This window comes from Schistocerca serialis, chromosome 5 (genome assembly GCF_023864345.2).
Source record: "Schistocerca serialis cubense isolate TAMUIC-IGC-003099 chromosome 5, iqSchSeri2.2, whole genome shotgun sequence".
NCBI lineage: Eukaryota > Metazoa > Arthropoda > Insecta > Orthoptera > Acrididae > Schistocerca > Schistocerca serialis.
The window spans coordinates 648582170-648607404 of record NC_064642.1 but is presented as its reverse complement, the minus strand read 5'-3'; the positions used below and the strand labels follow the sequence as shown (position 1 = coordinate 648607404).

Sequence of the window (25235 nt, the reverse complement as noted above, 5' to 3'; positions counted from 1 at the left end):
ACGGGTGGAGCGCCTGACGCATAGCAATGGCTATCTGGTAAAGCTTAACTGCTAAGCTTACGACTCAAACCAAACTACTGTAGCTGTATCGTCATTCATTTGACCTAAATTGTGTCTCATATTACAATGGACCAACTTTGTTCCGATTTGGAGGTGCGCCCTAAAACTTCTCTTTCCCCTTCAATTTCGTGTCTCAAATTTCAGGTGCGGCTTAGATTCTGGAAATATTTTTTTCCCTTGATTTCAAGTCTCATTTTTCAGGTGCGGCTTAGATTCAAGTGAGGTTTGGATTCGAGTAAATACGGTAGATGTCTGTGATACATTCTGTCTGCTCCAACACAAACTCCCTCAGAACCTGTATTAATAATCTCTCCCAGTTTTACCTGTCCTGCTACTACCCCACTGATCTTGCAAACAAACATATCTCCCTGGCAACCTCCAACATTCCAACCAAAATAGCTGGCATATAAATCAAAATCAGTTCCCCTGAAATTAGATTACTTCTCTCTCATGTCCTCCTCACACTACCCTCTGTCCACTTTCCAGCAACCTTCCAACCTTCACTGACTCATTGCCAGACTGCACAACATTCACAGGCCAAAATAGTTACTCCAAGGTTTCTACCCCATGATGAAAAACTTTCATCATGGACCTGATCACTGCCATTTTCTGTAGTATCATGACAAGTATTTTGTACAATATTAAAATCAGAGCAATATGTGAAATGGTTAATGTTGTTTACCAAGTGATGTGTTCAGTGCTTGTCTTTTTATGTAGGGAAGACCATCATCGAACTGGCCACATTAATAGGTACACACACTGATAAATAAAAATCACAATGCCAAGAAGGAGTTGTTGGACATTAATGAAAGTAGGTAGGTGTATCTCTACATCTGAAAGTGGATGTCTATTTGAATTTTGTGCCATTTGCCTAAGAATGGGGCTAGTAATGCCACTACGACGAAGCAAATCAGGTTTGCTTTAAATATGACACTCATGTTTGGCATATGGCTCAGCTGCATCATACAGCATCTGTAGCAGCAATCTGAGCAGCAGCTGGCACAACAGTGACACAACAAACTGTTACAAACTGGATACTTCAAGGACAGCTCCAAGCCAGAAGCCCTAGAGCATGCATCCCACAGACCACAAACTACCACCATATGTGTCAAACGAGAGCTCATTGGAGGGCAGGGTGGAGGTCTGTTGTGTTTCCTGGTGACAGCTGGTTCTGCCTCGGTGCTAGTGATGGCCGTGTGTTGGTTAGAAGGAGGCCAGTTGAGGCCTGCAACCACCCTGTCTTCATGCAAGAAACACTGGAACTACACCTGGAGCTAGGTTCTGGGACGTTATTTCATATGACAGCAGGAGCACTCCAATGGTTATCTCCTGTATCCTGACCGCAAATATGCAAGTCAATCTGGTGATTCGAGGTGCTGAGTTGTTATTTATGAACAGCATTCCAGAGGGTGTTTCCAACAGTATAACACTCCCCCACATATTGCTATTGTCACCCAGCATGCTGTACAGTGTTGACATGTTGCTGTGGCCTGCTTGATCACCAGATCCGTCTCCAATTAGGCGTATATGGGGCATAACTGGATGACAACTGTAGTGTCATCCACAAACAACACTGAACATACCTGTATTGACCAACCAAGTGCAACAGGAATGGAACTGTACGACACAATGCACACGCAGATGCATGCTTGCATTCAACATTCTGATGGTTACATCAGTTATTACTGTATTAGCATTTCACCTTTGCATTGGCTTGTCTTACACTTACATTAACCTGTGATCTCGCACTTTCATTGCTCTACATTAATTATTTTGTGATGTTGCGATTTTTTTTTTCAGCATGGTATTGTAACTATCTATGTTGAGGACATCCAGTACTCAGTTGCTGAATATGCTTTATGGCAAAACTCAAGAGACTCGAGTGTCTGCTACAATCCATGGGCAATTTGGATCCACCCATACAGTGACACATTAAGAAATTTAAAAGTGCACAAGTGTGTCACGATGACAGAGTACCTGACTTCTTTGGGAGGAAACCACAAACCCTCTTAATACTAGAAGGATCATACCTGTCAATCTGACCACTGAGCATTCTTTAACATTTAATAAATAGTGTATGATTCAATTAGGGGGCTTATGCTTCATAACTTTAAATGTGCTTTGATGGTTACAAAAATGTGGTGGTTACAAACATGTTCACTTTAAATGATCATAGCCGGTCATTTTGAGTGGTGCGATATTTTGCATGTTTCACGTCTCTAAACAAGCAATAATGAATTTTTACATCTACTTTGCTTATTTTATTTCATTATTGTGATCTCATTCCTTCTTTTTCTTTCCATTTTAATTTATGTAGTGGAATGGTTCCTGTTAATGTGTTGTGCTCTACAGAAGTTCAGCATTCCTCATTATTATGGTGTGTCGGAGTTTTCATCCAGATGAGCATCTACAATTCCACAAAATTTGGAGCTGATATTCTGGACCAGATGCCTTGTCTATACACTGTCAAATTTGGCTGCTGCAAATGGCCTAGGGCCATTTTTTTCAACATGCTAGATCTTACTGGAATCAACACCTGGATCCTTTACAAAGAGACACAGGAGAAAAGGTTACCTGGCAAATATTTCTCTTCAGATTAGCACAGGGAAGGTCCTGTTCACACTTTCATTGTGACCATTGAGATATGTAATGTACTAGTACAGGAGGCCTGCTAAAGAGGAGGATTACAAGGCCAAACAAAACTAAAAGTCTGTGTGTGCGTTGCAAGAAATTCATATGTCGTTCATGTGCTGGAAGTGTTCAGTAAGTATGTCCAAAGTGTTTTGATAAAGATGGTAGCTTCAACTGAAAACACATCACACACAGAGGAAAACAATATTATCTTTTCATAATTGCCATGGCACTTTACGTCCATTTTTCTTTCTATTTCTTAATAAATGTATATTTATGGCCTGTGTGGAGCTTTGACTGAGAACAAGTCATATAGATAAAACCATTCTGTTATTATTACATGTTTATTTGTATTTGTAACGTTAGTAACTAAGTTTAGTTTCAATGAATATTGTACGAGGGCAGTTCAATAAGTAATGCAACACATTTTTTTTCTGAAACAGGGGTTGTTTTATTCAGCATCGAAATACACCAGGTTATTCCCCAATCTTTTAGCTGCACAGCACTATTTTTCAATGTAATCTCCATTCAATGCTACGGCCTTACGCCACCTTGAAATGAGGGGCCTGTATGCCTGCATGGTACCATTCCACTGGTCGATGTCGGAGCCAACGTCGTACTGCATCAATAACTTCTTCATCATCCGCGTAGTGCCTCCCACGGATTGCGTCCTTCATTGGGCCAAACATATGGAAATCCGATGGTGCGAGATCGGGGCTGTAGGGTGCATGAGGAAGAACAGTCCACTGAAGTTTTGTGAGCTCCTCTCGGGTGCGAAGACTTGTGTGAGGTCTTGCGTTGTCATGAAGAAGGAGAAGTTCGTTCAGATTTTTGTGCCTATGAACACGCTGAAGTCGTTTCTTCAATTTGTGAAGAGTAGCACAATACACTTCAGAGTTGATCGTTTGACCATGGGGAAGGACATCGAACAGAATAACCCATTCAGCGTCCCAGAAGACTGTAACCATGACTTTACCGGCTGAGGGTATGGCTTTAAACTTTTTCTTGGTAGGGGAGTGGGTGTGGCGCCACTCCATTGATTGCCGTTTTGTTTCAGGTTCGAAGTGATGAACCCATGTTTCATCGCCTGTAACAATCTTTGACAAGAAATTGTCACCCTCAGCCACATGACGAGCAAGCAATTCCGCACAGATGGTTCTCCTTTGCTCTTTATGGTGTTCGGTTAGACAACGAGGGACCCAGCGGGAACAAACCTTTGAATATCCCAACTGGTGAACAATTGTGACAGCACTACCAACAGAGATGTCAAGTTGAGCACTGAGTTGTTTGATGGTGATCCGTCGATCATCTCGAACGAGTGTGTTCGCACGCTCCGCCATTGCAGGAGTCACAGCTGTGCACGGCCGGCCCCCACGCGGGAGATCAGACAGTCTTGCTTGACCTTGCGGCGATGATGACACATGCTTTGCCCAACGACTCACCGTGCTTTTGTCCACTGCCAGATCACCGTATACATCCTGCAAGTGCCTATGAATATCTGAGATGCCCTGGTTTTCCGCCAAAAGAAACTCGATCACTGCCCGTTGTTTGCAACGCACATCCATTACAGACGCCATTTTAACAGCTCCGTACAGTGCTGCCACCTGTCGGAAGTCAATGAAACTATACGAGATGAAGCGGGAATGTTTGAAAATATTCCACAAGAAATTTCCGGTTTTTTCAACCAAAATTGGCCGAGAAAAAAAATGTGTTGCATTACTTATTGAACTGCCCTCGTACTTATGTTTGTGGTGTATTCTTTACTTCAATCATTTTTCATTTAATTAAATATAGTGTCTACGGAAAAATTTAAGTATAAGGCATTGGTATGGTATACATAATACACTAGTGATATTTAAAGAGAACACTGAATTAATTTAACAAGTAAAACTGAAATAAAGAAAGATAATCATCAATAGTCAAACTGACCAGTTGCAGTCTAGATAGTTCACTAATGCCAGTCCTCCTCCTGTTAAATCCATAGCTGGTATCTCCCAGGGTCAAAAATTCATATGTGAATGGCAATGACATCGTGGAGTTGACTCTCCACTCTCCTCTGACTGGTGGGATACTTGCGGAATCAGTGCCTGGCCTAGGAAACTCATTCGGTGCGAACTGGTCTTATCTGGTCCGAATGCTGCACTAAGTAACATTCGGTACTAGGATACAACCGAGCCTATTTTCAATCAAATATCTTGTGGAAGAGAATAAATCCGTGCAACACAGGCTCTGGCCGTGCTTGGGTTGCCTCCTGGGTGACTGTCACAGCATGGCCATCTTTCTTCTAGAAAATTGCCCTCTGTGTGTTAGGCATCTTTGAAGCACTGATGTGTGTTGCCCCAGATCACATAAGAACAGATTGCCCGATCGCTTGGTCTAGCAGGCAACCCTTGTCAGGGAACGGCCAGGCGGCAACAGCGTCACACCCTTACTTGTAGCACCAACCACTAGATGGCACTCCGTTCTGTGAAATATGTGGCAACATCGTCTGAACGCATGCAGCTTTCCACCATTTGGCATCTGTGAAGTACAGCTGTTTCTGACAAACCGGTGGTAGTGGATCGAGTTGTCATGCCGGGGGCCTGCAAGTATATTGACTGTAGAAGGAGTAGACAGACAAATCCTGAACTAAATATGTTCAGATTTCCCGTCAAAGATAAAGAAAGGTTACGGGAGTGGATTTTAAATTCAAGTAAATCAATAAATTAGTTAAGAGTAAGAATTAATAAAGAGCCCTAAGCATTCAAGCCTATCTAAATTTTGTTGACCTTATATTCTGATATAACGTGGCAGCCCTTCCTGTCCAAGAATCATATCATACAATTTTTAAATGAAATCTTTGCTGCGATTTGGACTTTTTAAAACTGTTTATTCACTTCACTATCGTAATTTGGGCTGTAGAGGCATTTTTGTGTGCAATGTGAAAACTGAAACCAATATAAGATATGGATAACAAAATGCAAAGCATAGTGTGGCAACATTTGGTAAACAATTTAAGAAGCATTACCTTACAAGACCTTTCCCTTGGTACTTTAAAATGGCTCTAGAGCTGAAATCGCAACAGTGAAATAAATGAATAATAGCCATCATCTAACTGCTAGGTCATCGGCCCCTCTAAATCCTGGTATATACTAGAGTGAACAAAGTGAACGAGTGTAAAACCTCGTTTACACTGCTGCAAACGAGTATTCATAGATAATTCGCCGATGTTCACTGCCATTCGTTTATACTTGTGAACAAGCGTTTTACTGGAATGAAGGGAGGAGAATAGAAGAGAACGAGCATAACATGCAAACTATAGACGCTGCCTATTTTAATATTTTTTTTATCTCTGCGCTAATAATTCTCTCACAGCTTTCACTTGAAAACAACACTTCTTATAGTAACAGGTCTGCGCAAGTGCGGATATCCCCAGTAATAACTGTGTCTATTGCGAATATTTGCGGGTCATCTTTAAACTGTACAAAGTAAATTTTTAACATAATTATGGTTTGCTGTCTGTGGCTCTTCAAAGTTGACACCGCCAAAATATGCTCGAAAAACACGCTTTCACTTGTATATCACCGCGTTTGCAGCCCCCTTTCAACAACAATCCAAAATTCATCGTTTTGTGCCACTCTTATATCATTTACGATAAGTTACATGCAAAGTAAAAGAATTTAAATTTGAAGTGACTGTCACTGAAATATATCCAGCCTTAATTTGCATCATAACCGAGTGCGGATTTTGAAAACTTTATAGTGTTAACCTGCACATGGAGATCTTTTTTACCACCATAATCCGTATCAGAAGAGCTGTATAGCAAAGAGCAAATAGAAGGCATGGAAGGCAAGTGTAAAATCTATGCGACTGCAATACAGTCTGCATTTAAACAGTAACTCGTGAGAAATGTTTGTATGTTACTTTTCATTTATTTCATTTCGCATGTGATTGTGAGAAATAAACTTGGTTTGTAGAATTACAGGAGCTAATCTACATTCTTAGATTGAAAACTCGGGAAAAACCACAGCTGATCATGAGCTACAGTCAGCAGCGTGACGAATGCATTTCGCGCGCAGCACTCTAGCCGAACGCAAATCAGCGTCATTCACGTCATCGAAGATACAGTGTTGCCAATTCCGCGACATGGACAGGTCAGTTAGCATTGTAGCATCACCTGCGACATCTGTTGACCGACGGGAAAACTATTTTTACGGTTGCCTGTTCCGCCGTAAGGACGGTCAATCTGTTTCTTACGTGATCTGGGGTGTTGCTTGCTGACACTGCAGGTGTTACGCCTCGATACAATACACAAGGGAATTGTTTCTCACCATTAAGTACACAAGATGTGGCGTCTGCCATGGTTGCTGGACGCTCTGAAATACACACTACATCTAACAGAACATGTTCCTCACCGTGATTTGCAATTGCAGTGCTCTCCAGTGGCAGTTCTCAACTGCATCTGGCATGCAAATCACACTTTTTCTTCCGAAAATGGACATGCATAAAATAGCTGCATTAATTTTTTCCGTGATTGTCAAAGAATAGCAGTAGCGAAATAGATTTTGAACTCACTGTTGGCTTGGATAGCAAACTGCTGGTTGAGGAACATCACATAATGCTGTACAATTATATGACATACATACTAGTATAAGTTACTTGTTATCTCAATTGAATTATCATCTCATTTTCAGTTCTAAATTGAATATATTTAAGGTATAGTGTGCGCCATCAGTTAGCACATCCATAATATCAATATTTTCAAAGCTTTATTCACTGTCACCACTCAGAAGTAACATATTTCATCTCATGGGTCTCAAGATCAGGATTCGTTTTGTAATTTCAGTCAAATAGAGGAGGACATTTTTTGAAGCTGCTCACTGTCATTGAAAAAGATATTTACTGGCAAGTTACAAATATGAGGCTCTTCATAAAGCCAAGAGATAGGTATACATATTTTACGCAGTGTTGCATAATTAGCAAACCTTCCTATGATGCTTGTGTTAACTTTCCGAAACAGACTGGTAGTCATGTTAAGATTTCTGGCCACTGGGGAAACATTCCTGTTGTCGGCCTATTCAACAATAATTGCAGTAAATACATCATTTATAATAAATAACATCAACTACTGCAGGCAATCTTCTATTAAATTAATAAGAACCAAAATCTTTTAAATAATGAAAGGTGAAAATAATAGCTAGACACAAATATGCCACATTTCCCTTCAGATTTCACAACATGATCAACTATGGTACAACTTCAACATGGCACCTGTACTTTAGTTATATGACAGACACTGTACACAGATTGAATGTACAAATCTTATTAGTTGATATTTAACTAAGACAAATTCTACCAAAACCAACACACTTTTGTGGGTCATCATTGTGCCATGTCACTGAAATGGTATACTTTCATAGCACACAAGTTATAACATTAACAACATCAAATGCAGAAAGGCTTTAATTAGCAGCATGTAGTTTCCCGATTTTTTTATAACGAGCGTAAAAGAATCTGTGATCTAAATTCAATAGTAACAAAATAATCAGTCTTGATCACAAAAAGAGATGTTTTATTGCTAATGATGGGTTTCAGTATATACAGATGATCTTCAGGCCATGAGGGAACTCCTTCAGTGATCTGCAAAACTGCTAAGTGGAACTGAACTATATGCTGGAAGCCACAGTTGTCAACTGCTCCTGTGTGTTATGCTTTATGCCCTGAAGATGATCTGTATAGATCAAAACCAGGCACCATTAATAAAACAGCATCTCTTTTTGCCTTCAAGACGGATTATTTTGTTACTAAGTACATCTACATCTACATCTACATCCATACTCCGCAAGCCACCTGACGGTGTGTGGCGGAGGGTACCCTGAGTACCTCTATCGGTTCTCCCTTCTATTCCAGTCTCGTATTGTTCGTGGAAAGAAGGATTGTCAGTATGCTTCTGTGTGGGCTCTAATCTCTCTGATTTTATCCTCATGGTCTCTTCGCGAGATATACGTACGAGGGAGCAATATACTGCTTGACTCTTCGGTGAAGTTATGTTCTCGAAACTTTAACAAAAGCCCATACCGACCTACTCAGCCTCTCTCCTGCAGAGTCTTCCACTGGAGTTTATCTATCATCTCCGTAATGCTTTCGCGATTACTAAATGATCCTGTAACGAAGCGCACTGCTCTCCGATGGATCTTCTCTATCTCTTCTATCAACCCTATCTGGTAGGGCTGAGCAGTATTCAAGCAGTGGGCGAACAAGCGTACTGTAACCTACTTCCTTTGTTTTCGGATTGCATTTCCTTAGGATTCTTCCAATGAATCTCAGTGTGGCATCTGTTTTACCGACGATCAACTTTATATGATCATTCCATTTTAAATCACTCCTAATGCGAACTCCCAGATAATTTATGCAATTAACTGCTTCCAGTTGCTGACCTGCTATTTTGTAGCTAAATGATAAGGGATCTATCTTTCTATGTATTCGCAGCACGTTACACTTGTCTACAATGAGATTCAATTGCCATTCCCTGCACAATGCGTCAATTCGCTGCAGATCCTCCTGCATTTCAGTACAATTTTCCATTGTTGCAATCTCTCGATACCCCACAGCATCATCTGCAAAAAGCCTCAGTGAACTTCCGATGTCATCCACCAGGTCATTTATGTATATTGTGAATAGCAATGGTCCTATGACACTCCCCTGCGGCACACCTGAAATCACTCTTACTTCTCTCCATTGAGAATGACATGCTGCGTTCTGTTATCTAGGAACTCCTCAATCCAATCACACAATTGGTCTGATACTCCATATGCTCTTACTTTGTTCATTAAACGACTGTGGGGAACTGTATCGACCGCCTTGCGGAAGTCAAGAAACACGGCATCTACCTGTGAACCCGTGTCTATGGCCCTCTGAGTCTCGTGGACAAATAGCGCGAGCTGGGTTTCACACGACCGTCTTTTTCGAAACCCATGCTGATTCCTACAGAGTAGATTATACTCGAACGTAATACGGGTTCCAAAATTCTACAACTGATCGACGTTACAGATATAGGTCTTTAGTTCTGCACATCTGTTCAACGTCCGTTCTTGAAAACGGGGGTGACCTGTGCCCTTTTCCAATCCTTTGGAACGCTATGCTCTTCTAGAGACCTACGGTACACCGCTGCAAGAAGGGGGGCAAGTTCCTTCGCGTACTCTGTGTAAAATCGAACTGGTATCCCATCAGGTCCAGCGGCCTTTCCTCTTTTGAGCGGTTTTAATTGTTTCTCTATCCCTCTGTCGTCTATTTCGATATCCACCATTTTGTCATCTGTGCGACAATCTAGAGAAGGAACTACAGTGCAGTCTTCCTCTGTGAAACAGCTTTGGAAAAAGACATTTAGTATTTTGGCCTTTAGTCTGTCACCCTCTGTTTCAGTACCATTTTGGTCACAGAGTGTCTGAACATTTTGTTTTGATCCACCTACCGCTTTGACATAAGACCAAAATTTCTTAGGATTTTCTGCCAAGTCAGTACATAGAACTTTACAGTCGAATTCATTGAACGCCTCTCACATAGCCCTCCTCGCACTACATTTCGCTTCGCGTAATTTTTGTTTGTCCGCAAGGCTTTGGCTATGTTTATGTTTGCTGTGAAGTTCCCTTTGCTTCCGCAGCAGTTTTCTAACTCGGCTGTTGTACCACGGTGGCTCTTTTCCATCTCTTATGATCTTGCTTGGCACATACTCATCTAACGCATATTGTACGATGGTTTTGAACTTTGTCCACTGACCCTCAACACTATCTGTACTTGAGACAAAACTTCTGTGTTGAGCCGTCAGGTACTCTGTAATCTGCTTTTTGTCACTTTTGCTACACAGAAAAATCTTCCTACCTTTTTTAATATTTCTATTTACGGATGAACTCATTGATGCTGTAACCGCTTTATGATCGCTGATTCCCTGTTCTGCATTAACTGTTTCAAATAGTTCGGGTCTGTTTGTCGCCAGAAGGTCTAATATGTTATCGCCACAAGTCGGTTCTCTGTTTAACTGCTCAAGGTAGTTTTCAGATAAAGCACTTAAAAAAATTTCACTTGATTCTTTGTCCCTGCCACCCGTTATGAACGTTTCAGTCTCCCAGTCTATATCCGGCAAATTAAAATCTCCACCCAGAACTATAACATGGTGGGGGAAATCTACTCGAAATATTTTCCAAATTTTCCTTCAGGTGCTGTGCCACATCAGCTGCTGAGCCAGGGGGCCTATAGAGACATCCAATTACCATGTCTGAGCCTGCTTCAACCGTGACCTTCATCCAAATCATTTCACATTTCGGATCTCCGTCAATTTCCTTCGATACTATTGCACTTCTTATCGCTATAAACACGCCTCCCCCTTCACTGTCCAGCCTGTCTCTGCAGTATACATTCCAATCTGAGTTTAGGATTTCATTACTGTTTACGTCTGGTTTCAGCCTACTTTCTGTCCCTAGTACTATATGGGCGTTGTGACCGTTTATTAATGAGAGCAGTTCTGGGACCTTTCTATAGACGCTCCTGCAGTTTACTATTAGCACAATAATATTGTTATTCCCTGTTGCATTTTGCCTACTCCTACCTTGCCGCGTCTCAGGAGGCGTCTTGTCGGGCCTAGGGAGGGAATTCTCTAACCTAAAAAACCCCCATGTGCACTCCACACGTACTCCACTACCCTTGTAGCCGCGTCTGGCGTGTAGTGCACGCCTGCCTATTCAGGGGGACCCTACATTTCTCCACCCGATAGTGGAGGTCGAGAAATTTGCACCCCAGATCTCCGCAGAATCGTCTGAGCCTCTCTGGTTTAAGCCTTCCAATCGGCTCCAAACCAGAGGACCGCGATCGGTTCTGGGAACGATACTACAAATAGTTAGCTCTGATTCCACCCCGCGAGCGAGGCTTTCCGCCTTCACCAATTCCGCCAACCGCCTGTACGAACTGAGGATGACCTCTGAACCCAGACGGCAGGAGTCATTGGTGCCGACATGAGCAACAATTTACAGTCGGGTGCACCCAATTCTCTCTATCGCCGCCGGTAAGGCCTCCTCCACATCTCGGATGAGACCCCCCGGCAAGCAGACAGAGTGAACACTGGCCTTATTCCCCGACCTTTCCGCTATTTCCCTAAGGGGCTCCATCACCCGCCTAATGTTGGAGCTCCCAATAACTAATAAACCCCTCCCCCCGTGTGCCTGCTCGGACCTTGCTGAAGGAGCAGCCACATGTCCACTCGCAGGCAAAGTGGGCGATGCCACACGGCCAGCCTCCACTTTTACCCTCCGCCTCGTGCGCCGCGAACACTGCTGAACCCGCCACTCCCCTTGGGGAGAGGGTGGCCCAACCGCGCCCGGTACCCGCGAAGATGTCTCGACAGCAGGGACAGTGGGTGAAGCATGTAACACCTGGGGTGTACCATGCGACGCACCAGACTCCCCACTGCCGCTACATTCCGAGGCAGCAGCCTGAAGACGGCTGACCGCGGCCATCAACACGTTCAGCTGTTCACGAACAGTGGCCACCTCCTCCTGCATCTGTACACAGCAGTCACACATCCTATCCATCCTAAGAAATCAATTTACTGTAGAGAGTTAATCAACTTTTAACTAGACTGCTAATTCACTAAAGGCGGCTGATAGTTGACTAAACTGTGGTTGCTAGACACTTCTCGTAGAAAACAATGAAAATAGCACTACCTGTCTCTGGACTGTATTGAAAACAAACTCTAGCACTACTGGCACTATGGCTGACTAAAGGGACTCTCTCTGACTGTATTCAAAACAAACACGAACTTTATGGAACACTATTAATAGCACTTGACAATTAAAGCTTCCTAAAAGCAAAAACACACGGAAGAAGAAGTGATAAGTAAGAAAAATACAGTTAATACTTAAATTAAGGTAGCTCGCTGCACAGCAGACGTGAAGCAGACGGCGGTTAGGACGACACTGTCATTTTAATACAACTAATCATACCTAAAATGGCACATTTTCAAGAGATCCTCAGTGTGCCAGTGCTGTGATAGTTTATATACACAATTTTAAAAATCACCTAATACGTAATATAGCTCCATACAACATTGTGTCTCCTAAATTCTGCCTGTAACGTAAAACTGATGCCACATCTTACTAACCAGGTTTCTCTCCATGTGGCAAAAATCTGACATGCCAGATTCTTCACTCCATGCTCCACAATGTAGTGGAACCTGGAGTTCCACACTGTGATAACACAAGCTCCTCGTTCATGAGACGATGGCTTAAGTAGTACTCATAGCATTGACAAATATCTACAACTTATCTCTAGAAGGTGACGAAATGCCAATCCTTTTCTCTTTTTTGACTGCCTTTCTCATCATACTTTACTTTCTGCAGAGTTTTGGCCTGTCTGTAAACTTCAAACTTTGAGCAACCAGCTATAGTGTCCAACTGGTGCCACTGTTTGCAGTACACCAAAACACAAGTGTGATCTATTTCTATTTTTTGTGTATTACTCTATGCCAATGAAATTTCCTTTGTGTTCTGTCACTTGCCTTGGTGGAAGAACTTGTAAATAAAATAATTTCATTTATTCCTCAGGCACTTGTTGACACCCCTGAATTGTAAATAGGATGTATTCTGTTTTACGTGGAACTACAAGAAAAAAGACTGACAACATTGCTAAATGTGGCTGGTAGTAAAGAAAATATAGCAAACAAGTCACTATCTGACTCGTTTTTGTAATATACTTGAATATATAGTTACTACATGATTTACAACAGAAGCACAATATTATACTCTTGTTTGCATCCAAGAAAGATTACTGTATTATAGAACATACCTTTAAAGCTTTGTCACAGTGTGGTAGGGACTCTTGTACATCTTCCAGTAAAATTCCTCCAAGACCTTTGAGATCATTATTTCTCAGCAGCCTTAATAAACTTTTCTTGTCTTTAATTTTATATGGTGGCTTAAAAATAAACTTCCCCTCCTCTGTGACTTCAATTTTCGGATTGCTAATAAGAGCCTCCGAGAGCAACCACTATAACTGAACAAAAATTTAATTAAGAAAACCAAAAAAAAAAACACACAAGGGGGAAAAAATCATTATGTAGATGTCAGTGCAATGAACAGAAGCTACTTTACTATATGGTAAAACAGTGGTCGTTTAGAGTCAGTTACCACTGTTAACTTGTTGTGAGTACACTTAAAGAAAAAAAAATGTGACAATCACTCTAACTCCACAACAATTTAAATTTAAAGCTATGTATTTGCAACAATCATATTATAATCAATTTAACAAGAAAATGAAGGCTGAGAATATTAGACTGACCTGTTTCACTTTTGACCCAACATCTAGCTGGTTTGTCTCATCTAAAATTTCATCAAGAGTTAATGGGTGATCATCACCTTCCTGATGTCTGGATTTCATGTGCCTGACAATTTTTGCCAGTACGCCAAATTTGTACTGAGAACTTCCAGTCATGGTTTTATAACTGTTGGAGTAATGCAGAAAGTATGAGAACTATCACAGCACTGCTATTAATGATTACTGGTTTCAAAATCTTACTATATGAAATAAAGTGGACATACATCTCATATGAAAACCAGCTTTATGTGTTTGACAATTGATGTCAAAAGCTACACACATTTCTGTATCTAAATAATGTATAAACTGAGGTAAGGTTCATATGACCACTATTTCTAACATAAATGACAGCTGTCCATACAATTAGAATTAGAAACAACCTAGACAACAGAGTTACACACAGTCACATTTGAAAAAAAAAGAAAGATAAAGAGTGTTAAGATAATATTTAAGAAAATATGCAATTATGAATCTCCACCACCATTTCATTCAAATGTGGGTCATGGAGAAAATTCTGGAGTGCTAGATGTCAGGAATAATCCATTCAATAGTTAAAAAAAGAAGCCAATACAAATAGTCATAAAGGAACAACACTTTCATGCTAAAGTTACAAAATTTTCTTCCACATTATTTACAACAGGTTTAAAAACTCACTCTAAGAACAGAAATTTGGAGAATGCTAAGGAGAATTTCTCCCATACGGCAGATGTCCAGTTCAAATTCTCAGTCAGAAACTATTAATGGAATATTGCAAGTAAAGAAATGAGCAGCTTTTTCTCTCACTCATACTTTTTTTTTTTTAAAAGCATGCAATGTTATCCAGTGTTCTAAATTTTAAAAATACTCAAGAGTACGTGGTCTTCATACCAAACTAACAAAAAACATTGAACTAACTAACCAGTGATGACTCCACAGTACATTTCTGGGGAAGACAATCAAAAGCATACACAATTCGGATCAACATCCGAAAGATGATAGATTACCCGCACTGCTTTCCATGATGTCCTTCAATTTCATCCCAAATATCTTGCAAAAGGAAAGTCACCCTAAAGTTGGAACAAAACTCTAAATAGGAACAAAATGCCTGTAGTTTCCAGACAATTTCTTTTCCTTAGCCTTTGGTATGGAAGTAGTACAAGTAGTTCATATTTCTAAAACAGTCTGCATTAAGAAGCCTCACAGTGAGAAGTAACAGGCATTATTACATTACAGAAGCATTGCATGAAGGAGCAAAGCAAATAGTTGGTAACAATGACTGAGAAGACAGTCTGATTACAAGACCAGTGGGAAAGCAGTAATCAAATGTGCCATGATTCATAACTGTGTTTGCACATGTGCTGTATTTCCATGTCAGATCCAACAATACAATAGTAACTTTAGGCGTGTTGAAGAAAAGTAATAGGCAGAAAGGGCACAATACAGATAAATCTGTTTCGTTTCTAGAAAGGGTGTCAGCACATTTTACCTGTGGAGGAAGATGGCACTCAGAATGGTCTGCAGGTAGCGAATTAGGATGTAAAAAAGAAAGAACTTACAGGAGAAATTGTTTCATGAGACTACTAGGCAATTTATTGAAATATTGTGCAGAAAGGGTCTGTATGTTCTGTAACATTATAAAACTGTCTTGGGTGTAAGGCCATGCAATTCTTCAAATGTTGTCTGCCTAAATAATTCAGTTCTAGTTGAAGTATAATGTGGTCTGTAAATGAAGGAATCAGTAGCAAGTCAATAATATTAACAGGGATCCAACATCTACTGACATAACCACTCCTGGACTTCTCTGGGTAACCACACAAGATCATCAAGCATTTGAAACACAGGCACCAGTGCCACTCAGTCTACATGGTCTACAAAAGACACACAAGGGGGGTGTACCACTGAAGTCAATTGTTTGTTAGGTCACTGACATATGCACTGACAAAACATCTTGCCACAGTGCTAGATGCCCACATGTGTCACTGCAATGATCACAACAGAAGGTATTCCGTATCAGCAACCTCAGTAGTCATTAGACATCGCAAGAGAGCAGACTGGGGCATTCCAAGGAACTCATGGACTTCAAATGTGGTCAGGTGATTGGGTGTCATTTGTGTCATACATCTGTACATGAGATTTCCACACTCCTAAGCACCCCTAGGTCAACTGCGTCCAATGTGACAGTGAAATGAAAATGTGAAGGGACACATTCAGTACAAAAGCATATCCAAGTTAGCTTCCAAACCTGTGAAAGAAGAATATACCGCTGACTAACAGAATTTGGCAGTTCCTAAACAAGCTGATGAAATATGGACATCAATTACCCTGTAATAAATCTACATATGGGAATATATCATCAAAGGAAGCTAATCTCAGAAGGAGGTATTATTAAATGTCCTAAATACAAGACTACTGCCCAGAAATTTATTTAGTGATTTCATATATATATCTGAAGCTCAATATTTCGGTATGACAAATGATTAACTGGAAAGCTTAATACTGCAAAAAAGTATCTGCTTCTCCCTGTTAGTGATCTTTGTTTTTATCCTAATGAGTTACCTGATGCTTTAATTAAAAGCCTATCCAATTACATATACATCTTTTCAGAAAGAAGTTACATAAGATAGAACCTGTATAGTATTTGCTAGTTTACGGTCAAAGTTAGCACATAATATGGAGAATCTATAACAATTTCCTTTAATGTATTATGAAGCATTTTGATTGTTGAAGTCGGATTTCTATGCCAACTAGCTGACATATGTATAAGGCAAAGCACACAGGGACCCACAAGAATGTCTTGAACTTATCACATACTTTTTGTAAAATACTGGTGAAAATGGGGGCTTTTGATTCTGTATGACACCTCCAAAGTGCAGAACCTGTTCCTAATGAGGAATTTTTAAGATTTCCCACATGTTTGAAGAAATAAGCTGCTTTATAATTTTTATTAATTCTTCCAATTTGTTGTTTCTCTTTATCCACTACTCTACATAACAATGATACACATGTTTGAAGAAATAAGCTGCTTTATAATTTTTATTAATTCTTCCAATTTGTTGTTTCTCTTTATCCACTACTCTACATAACGATGATACGGTTATATGCTCTGTGTATCTACACACTCTAAAATCTATTGATATTGTCAGGCCAAATGAGGTCTGTAGTTCCTACTGATTTCCCACCTAACCTAGCAGGAACTGTCTACCTTCTTCCAGCTCCTAAGTTTGAAACAAATTTTTTTCTACAATCAACTAATAACATGGAAGAAATAAAAAATGTTGTTTAAATAGTATAAAAACAAAAGTCTCTGTGCATCAACTGAAACAGTCTACCATCTTACAAATTCAGTACTTTGTGATAAGAACAATATTAACACAGATAATTCCGTTTATATGATACTCCTCAGAATATCTAAAGAAAAAACCTGTCTCATAATATCCAAAAGTAAAAAACACTTACTTGACAACATCCAGCTTTGGTGCTGCTGAGACATTAGATGGTACTTTTGCTTTCTTTTTAGAGTCATCTCTGGGTGCTGAAGAATTTTCATCTTTCTTTTTCTTCTCAACCCTGAAAAAGAAATTAATCTTCTTGATATTACTATTGCACACAACACAAGACTGTAAATCATATGTGGTAGGATGGTATGTAAACTGATAGCATTACTTAGGGATAATGATGGTGAGATGGTATACTGTCATCTTCAGCTAGCCTGTGCACCAGCTACTGAGAAAGCTATGTATCAATATGGAATCTGTGCACATTAATGCTGCTTAAAACTTTTCATATACATGGAGCACAGCCAGAAATCATGTTAAGGGCCATGAAACAAAGTCCTACGCCCAGCCAAGTGACAACTGAACCTCAAATCTTTGGATTACTATTCTGATACCTGCTGCAACAGTACATTATCCATTCATGCTGAATGGCATGAAAGCGAGTGCAAAGTTTAAGCAAAACCACTTTTCACAGTTAATCAGTGGAAAACCACAGATCCATTCTTCAAGTCAATGTAGATGGTGTAGAAAGGGTAAATCTGAATCTCTAAACAAATTATTCATTGACAATATACAAGATTTACAAGAAAAATTGCCTAAGATATATATCCTGTTTATAAAAAAAAAAATCTTTGTTGGCTCAACAATATAATCTGTCAGCAGGTTCAGAACACAGAACTATTCATGGCTGAACTAAATGGACCAATGATGACATTACTGCACAAACCACGTGAGATAACCCAGTCATCTCCATCTGTACACCACTTCTGACATCTTACATTTACACACAGGCTTTCATGGCCATCACACTTTGATATTACGTATATACCAGATGTGACTGGCTGGGATGTCAGAGACAGAGACTCCCACAGGCTGCTGGAGGCAGAGCTGTCAATGAGCCTGATGAAGGAGTTGAGAGGCTGCACCAAAGAGGTGAGTGAGGCCAACAAGAAGTTGCTGACTGTCATAGTACACATCTATAATGGTTAACTTGGTTGCGCAGCTGAAGATTTGTGGAATGTCAGCACAAATGTTTATTGATGTGAAGAACAAACATTAAGCCAATAGCTGTATATGAAATTCAGATATACTTTCAGCAAGTAATTGTACACCAGAATTGTGAGTGACAAGGCCCCTACTTTACGCATAATATTTTTTGAAGTTCAATCAGGGGAAACCTGTACAAATAATGATAACTGCATGGAAATTAATAACTGCATATAAAATGGTGCTAACACCAGAATCAACATGTAATTACTTAATTAAACATAGAAAACAATCAGCCACACCAACATATGTATCAACAATATTTTGAAATGGATCAACTGCTATTCACTGTAAAGATGACATGCTGAATTGCAGACAGATATAATGAAAAGTCTGTTATACATTTAGCTTTCGGCCAAGGCCTTCTTCAGAAAAGAAAAGAAACTGATATTCACACAAGCAAGGACACCTCATGCACACATGACTGTTATCTCCAGTCACTGGACAGAATACAACTCTCACATTGAATGAAATCAGCAATCTGGAATGAGACATGGAAGAGGGAGGGATAGAAGGACATGGGTGGATGGTGTGGGGCAGTAGGTTACATAGGTTAAGGCTGGGATAATATTGGGAGCAGAGAATGTATTGTAAGGAGAACTTCCATCAGTGCAGTTCAGAAAAACTGGTGGTGGAGGGGAAAATCAAGATAGCCTGGGTTGTGAAGCAGCACTGTAATCAAGCATGTTATGTTCAGTTTGCATGTTGTGCCACCGAGTGGTCCACTTGGTTCTTGGCCACGGTTTGGTGGTGGTCATTCATCCAGGTAGACAGCTGGTTGGGAGTCATGCCAATACAAAAAGCTGTGCAATGATTGCAGCAGAGCTAGTACAAGACATGGCTGGTTTCAAGGTGGCCCGGCTTCTGATGGGGTAGGATAAGCCTGTGACAGGACTGGACTGGGAAGTGCTCGGTGGATGGTCTGGGCAGGGCTTGCACCTGAATCTTCCACTATCCTTCGGACATGCCTACATGTCATTCAGTATAAATGGGAGATATACTGTTGCAGCCCTTATCAAAATACTAATTCAAAGATTAGAGGATCAATTATCACACAGCTGGTCATATGACTTTGTTTCTTGGCTTTTAATATGATTTCTGGGTGTGCTCTCTGTATGTGTGGATGGAGCCATCAGAGACAGGTGATCAATAGAGCAGATGGGAGAGAAGGTGTTGAGGTTGTGAAGGAATGAGGACAGAGTTTATTGACTGTGAGTCTGTATAAAGAAGATATTATCTCTAAACCTGAAACAGGCCAGGGATTTGGGGTTTTGGGAGGCTACAACCCCACAGTCCTCATCTGGTTCGGGTTTATTGATGACTTCTTCACAATCTTGACTCAGGTCCAAGGTACCCTATCCTCATTCTTTCAAAAACATCAACACTTAACTTGGTCCTCCCATTCACTTAACCCCCTCAGCCCAGTGTGTCATCTTCCTGGACATTGACCACCTCTCTCTGATGGCTCCACCCACACCACCGTCCACATTAAACCTACCAGCCACAAACAGTACCTGCTTTATGACAGTTGCCACCCCTTTCACACTACAAAGACCCCCCCCCCCCCCCCAATATAGCCTGGCCACCCAGAGATGGTGTTTCTAAGAGTGACAAGAACTGGTTTGTCCAGTATGCTGAGGGTCTCACAAAAAACTTCACAGACAGGCACAGCCCTTTTCCTCAAATAGACTTCCTGTGCAATATCCCCACACACCACTAATCTTTCCACCAACCCCCCAAGAGCAAGTTACAAAGGAGCACTCCCATTATTACCCAGTACCACCCAAGACTGAAAGAACTAGACCACATAGTTCATCACAGCTTCAATCATCTATCATCATGCCTTGATACAAGGCATGTCCTGCCTAAGATCCTCCCCAACCCCCTAAAACAGTGTTCCAACCTCCACATCCTAGTCTATCCCTATGCCACTCCCAACCCCACCTCTCGCAACAGGAATCACATCTATCTGGAAACCTGAGTGTAAGACCTGTCCAATTCACCCACCCAGCACTTCCTATTCCAGTCCAGTCACAGGCTTATCCCACCTGTGAAAGCAGCCATGTCATGTACCAACTCTGCTGCAATCACTGTATAGATTTTTATACTGGTATTACTACCAATTAATGTCCACCAGGGTGAATGGCCACAAACTGTGACCGAAAGCCAAGTGGACCACCTTATGGCATAACATGAAGATGAATATAATGTGTGTGATTTCAATGGCTGCTTCACAACCTAGGCCATCTGGATCCTCCCCTGCACCACCAGCTTTTCTGGGCTGCAAAGATGGGAGTTTTAATTACAACACATTCTCTGCTCCCAAAATTATTGCAGGCTGTACCCACACAGCCCATCCAACAAGTTCCACCCCCTCTGTCCTATCATCTCATCCCATTTCATGTCCCCTCACCCTTATTGTGCACTGCTCTCTAGCAGCACACTCACTGATCTTTTGCCCTTCTCTATTCTTCTCCTTTTCTGCTCCCTATCCCCCCCCACACCTCCAACCCCTCCCTCACCAACAGCCTCCCAATGCTGCATACGCTGTCAGATAGTTCTCTTCTCCCTCCTCGCCCATACGCTGGAATCTCTCCCCCCCCCCCCCCCCCTCCTCCCCTCCACTCCACTCAACTCCAGATTACACTTTCATTCACTATGAGAGTTGCATTCTGCCTGCAGCAGCCAGAGATAGTGGTTATGTGCATGAAATGGAAGCCTCAACTGAGAAGGAAGAGAGACAGGGCTGTAGCCTATCCCATGACCAAAGAAAAATTTGGAGTGGGAATTAAAAGTTAAGAAGATGAAATAAAAGATATACATCAACGGAAGCGAAACAAGGATAATGGAATGCGGTCGAATTAAATTCAGTGATGCTGGGGGCATTAGATTAGGAAACAAGACATTTAAAGTAGTAGAAGACATTTGTTTTTTGGGCAGCAAAATAACTGATGATGGTCAAAATAGAGAGGATATAAATTGTAGACCGGCAATGGCAAGAAAAATATTTCAGCAGAAAAGTAATTTATTAACACTGAAATCAATTTAGGTGTTAGGAAGCCTTTTCTGAAAATATTTCTATGCATTGTAGCCGTGTATGGAAGTCAAACATGGATGGTAAACAGACTAGTATAGAATAGAAGCTTTTGAAAGGTGGTGCTACAGAAGCTTTTGAAAGGTGGTACTACAGAAGAATGCAGAAGATCAGATGGGTAGATCACATATTTAATGAGGAGGTACTGAACAGAACTGGGGAGAAAAGAAATACGTGGTGCAAACTGACTAGCAGAAAGGATCGTTTGGTAGGACACATTTTGAGACACCATGGGAGACCAGGAGATGAATCCAGTAAGCAGATTCTGAAGGATGTAGGTTGCAGTAGTTTCAATCTCTGTGGATAAATGCCTTGAGTTACTTATTTATTAAAAAGTTTAGATAAGACAGAGCTTTTTATACGATTCAAATCTTTAGTACTCTGTTGGAAACACCATCAAATCCAGATGAGCTTTTATTTTTGAGAGAATATTTAATTTTCTTAATTCCAGGGGGAGAAGTCAGTGATACACTCATATGACTGAATTTTATGAGTTGCTTTTTTAACATACTTCTGTGATTTTTCTATTGAACTGTTGGTCTCCGTATTTTCTACCATATTTAAGAAATAATTATCAAACACATTTGCTACCTGTGACTCATAATTTACAGCCCTTCCATTTAATTCAGTGGTGATGTCATCCTGTTCTTTGGCTGGTTGTCCAGTCTTTTGTTTCACTACATTCCATATAACCATAAGTCTTGTGCTGGTGTACACAGGCACCAGCACACCACATGGCATAGAGGTTACAAGAGAATCAACAGAGGCCAACGACAAGAATCGCTGGAAACATGCCACCAACACCCTCTCAGCTGCCAGTATTTAGGATCGCTGCTGAGGACCAAAGGGCCAGTTTTAGCTAGTTACTTCAACCCTGTTGCCCCAGTTAGTTTGAGTCTGTATGCAGTGGAGTTTTAGCATGTCATTGAAACGGAGCTGCAGACTTAGCCTCTAACACAGAGACAGGCAGCACATAGAAACCTTATAGTGAACAAAGCGGACTTCTACTTCAACGGCATTAAGGCTACGTGGACTATACAGGAGATAGCTTGTACCACAGCACATGGAAACTTAAAGCTAAGCAGCTATTTGTTTATGAATAAAGAATCCAGTTATTAATTGCATGCAGTTTGTGCTACAGGACGAAGATACTGGCCACCAACCAACATCCTCTCCTTGTTTTCCATGGTACATCTCTACAGAGACAATGAGAGCAGCTACAGAGAATACAACTGTGTGATGAGAAGATTGGAGTGACGAAGAGCTTGCTTGCTTCTCTTGTGTTTCAGAGTGCAGGGGTGCACGTATTCATGTATTGCTAATTTGTTGTTATGTTCTTGCATGTACTCCAGGAATGGAGCCGCAGAACTAATCAAATTTCTCTTTTCAGATGCTTTGCTTGCTTGTTTTTTGCTATGTAAACCATATGTAAACCATGGCTATCCTGCCCCTGCGCCTCAGCCGCAGATGGCCAATGTAATGGATCTAACACAAACTTTTCAGAACCAACAAACTGCTGCCTTGCTGACGACGGTACAACTTCTGGCAGCACAAGCAATAGCGGCCGCACAACAGACCAACTGACACACACAAAAAGTGCCGCAGACCAGCAATTTAATGACACGGAAGGGTAGTGGCACGAATACCTGACACTGTTCCAAGCTCACTGACCAGTTCAATGTACTGTGAAGTTACAATACTTTCTTTTGATTGTGGGGTCCCCAGTGTTCAGTTTAATACATAAACTGTTCCCAACCATGTCTCCTGACAAACTCAGTTATGATGAAGTAATTGCTGCATTAACTAAGTACTATGATCAGCAAGTTCAAGTAGCTGCAGCCAGATACCAGTTTTTCACTTGCAAGAAAAGCCAGTAATGATGTACCATCAGTGGTATACAGAATTAACGGGCGTCACTAGGAAATGTAAATTTAGGTGTAGTTGCGGCAACTTTTACAGTGACCTCATGCTTCGAGATGCTATAACATTCAATGTCCCCGATAGCAGAATATGGGAACAGATCCTAAAGTACTCTGATCCTTCACTTCCTCACATGTTGCAAATCTTAGAGCAATATGGTTTGGGTGCCTTAGCAGCTGATAAGTTTGACCAGGCCCTGATATGTCAGGTCGAATCGCCCCTTGCTAGCGACCTCCCCATTCAGCCACAACAGGAAACGAGTACACAGCCACGTGGACAGTCATGTCAACTTGTAAACAGACTGTGAACTTGGTGAAATCTTGCTCTAGATGTTTTGCTCACCATAAATGACAAGACTGCCCATCACCCGCCATTTTTCAATGTTGCTTGGAACAGCTGTCCACAAAGTACCATTTTGTTCAAACTACCTTGACAATATTTTTGTCACTAGAGGAACACATTGCCAATTTGCGTGCTCTGTTTCAAGTGTTTGTCAGAAGCAGTACTCGAGTGTCGTCTCGAAAAGTGTGACTTTAGTCAGGGTGTGCACCCCCTCCAATCTCATTTGCTTGCAATCTGTGACCTGCCTGTTCCTCGCAATGTGTCTGAACTGCAGTCAGTACTAAGCGAGATGACTTACGAGGGTGAGTCAAATGAAAACCTTAAATATTTTTTTAAATATTATTTATCATGCAGAAGTGGTACAAAGCTGTATCATATTTTGACTAAAGTTCAGTCTTGATCACATGTTTTAATGATATAGATAACCGGTTTCGGTTCTTTCTACAAAACCAGGCGGAGCAGCGAGGAGAGCTCCGCCTACCATCCTACGGGAGCCATGGGTCTGATGATGGTTTTGTAGAAAGAACCGAAACCGGTTATCTATATCACTAAAACATGTGATCAAGACTGAACTTTAGTCAAAATATAACAATTAATTGATCACTGCTTTCCAAAAATGTTTACCAAAATTGTGCAAAGCTGTATCACTTTTCAACATAATCTCCCCCACACTCAATGAAAGTCCTCCAGCGCTTACAAAGTGCAAAAATTCCCTTAGAAAAAAATTCTTTTGGTAGTCCACACAACCACTCATGCACCGCGTGACATACCTCTACATCAGAACGAAACTTCTTTCCTCCCATTGCATCTTTGAGTGGTCCAAATATATGGAAATCACTTGGGGCAAGGTCTGGTGAGTATGGTGGATGAGGAAGACACTCAAAATGCAGGTCTGCGATTGTTGCAACTGTTGTACGGGCAGTGTAGGGCCTTGCATTGTCATGTTGCAAAAGGACACCTGCTGTCAGCAACCCACGTCGCTTTGATTTGCTTGCAGGCCACAGATGATTTTTTCGATCTGTGTATGATTCACTGGTGACAGTCGTCTCTCTAGGCATGTAATGCTCCAAAATGATGCCTTTTTCATCCCAAAAGAGAGTCAGCATAACCTTCCCTGCCGATGGTGCTGTTCGAAACTTCTTTGGTTTTGGTGATGAGGAATGGCGCCATTCCTTGCTCGCTCTCTGCATTTCTGGTTGGTGGAAGTGAACCCAGGTTTCATCCCCAGTAACGATTCTTGCAAGGAAGCCATCACCTTCTCGTTCAAAGTGCCGAAAAAGTTTTTGACAAGCATCAACACATTGTTCTCTCGTTTCAGGAGTCAGCTG

At 41.1% G+C, this 25235-nt stretch overlaps 1 protein-coding gene across 1 annotated transcript in view; it reads right to left on the bottom strand.

Moving 5' to 3' along the window:
- The window catches only part of LOC126480882 (general transcription factor IIE subunit 2), a 70160-nt gene that overhangs the window by 18992 nt on the left and 25933 nt on the right, over positions 1–25235 (bottom strand). The window contains exons 2-4 of the mRNA XM_050104273.1: positions 17467–17577; positions 13996–14158; positions 13504–13704 (exon numbers count right to left, since the gene is read on the bottom strand). Coding sequence (XP_049960230.1) covers positions 13504–13704; positions 13996–14158; positions 17467–17577 — 475 coding nt within the window. The remainder of the gene's footprint in view (positions 1–13503; positions 13705–13995; positions 14159–17466; positions 17578–25235) is intronic.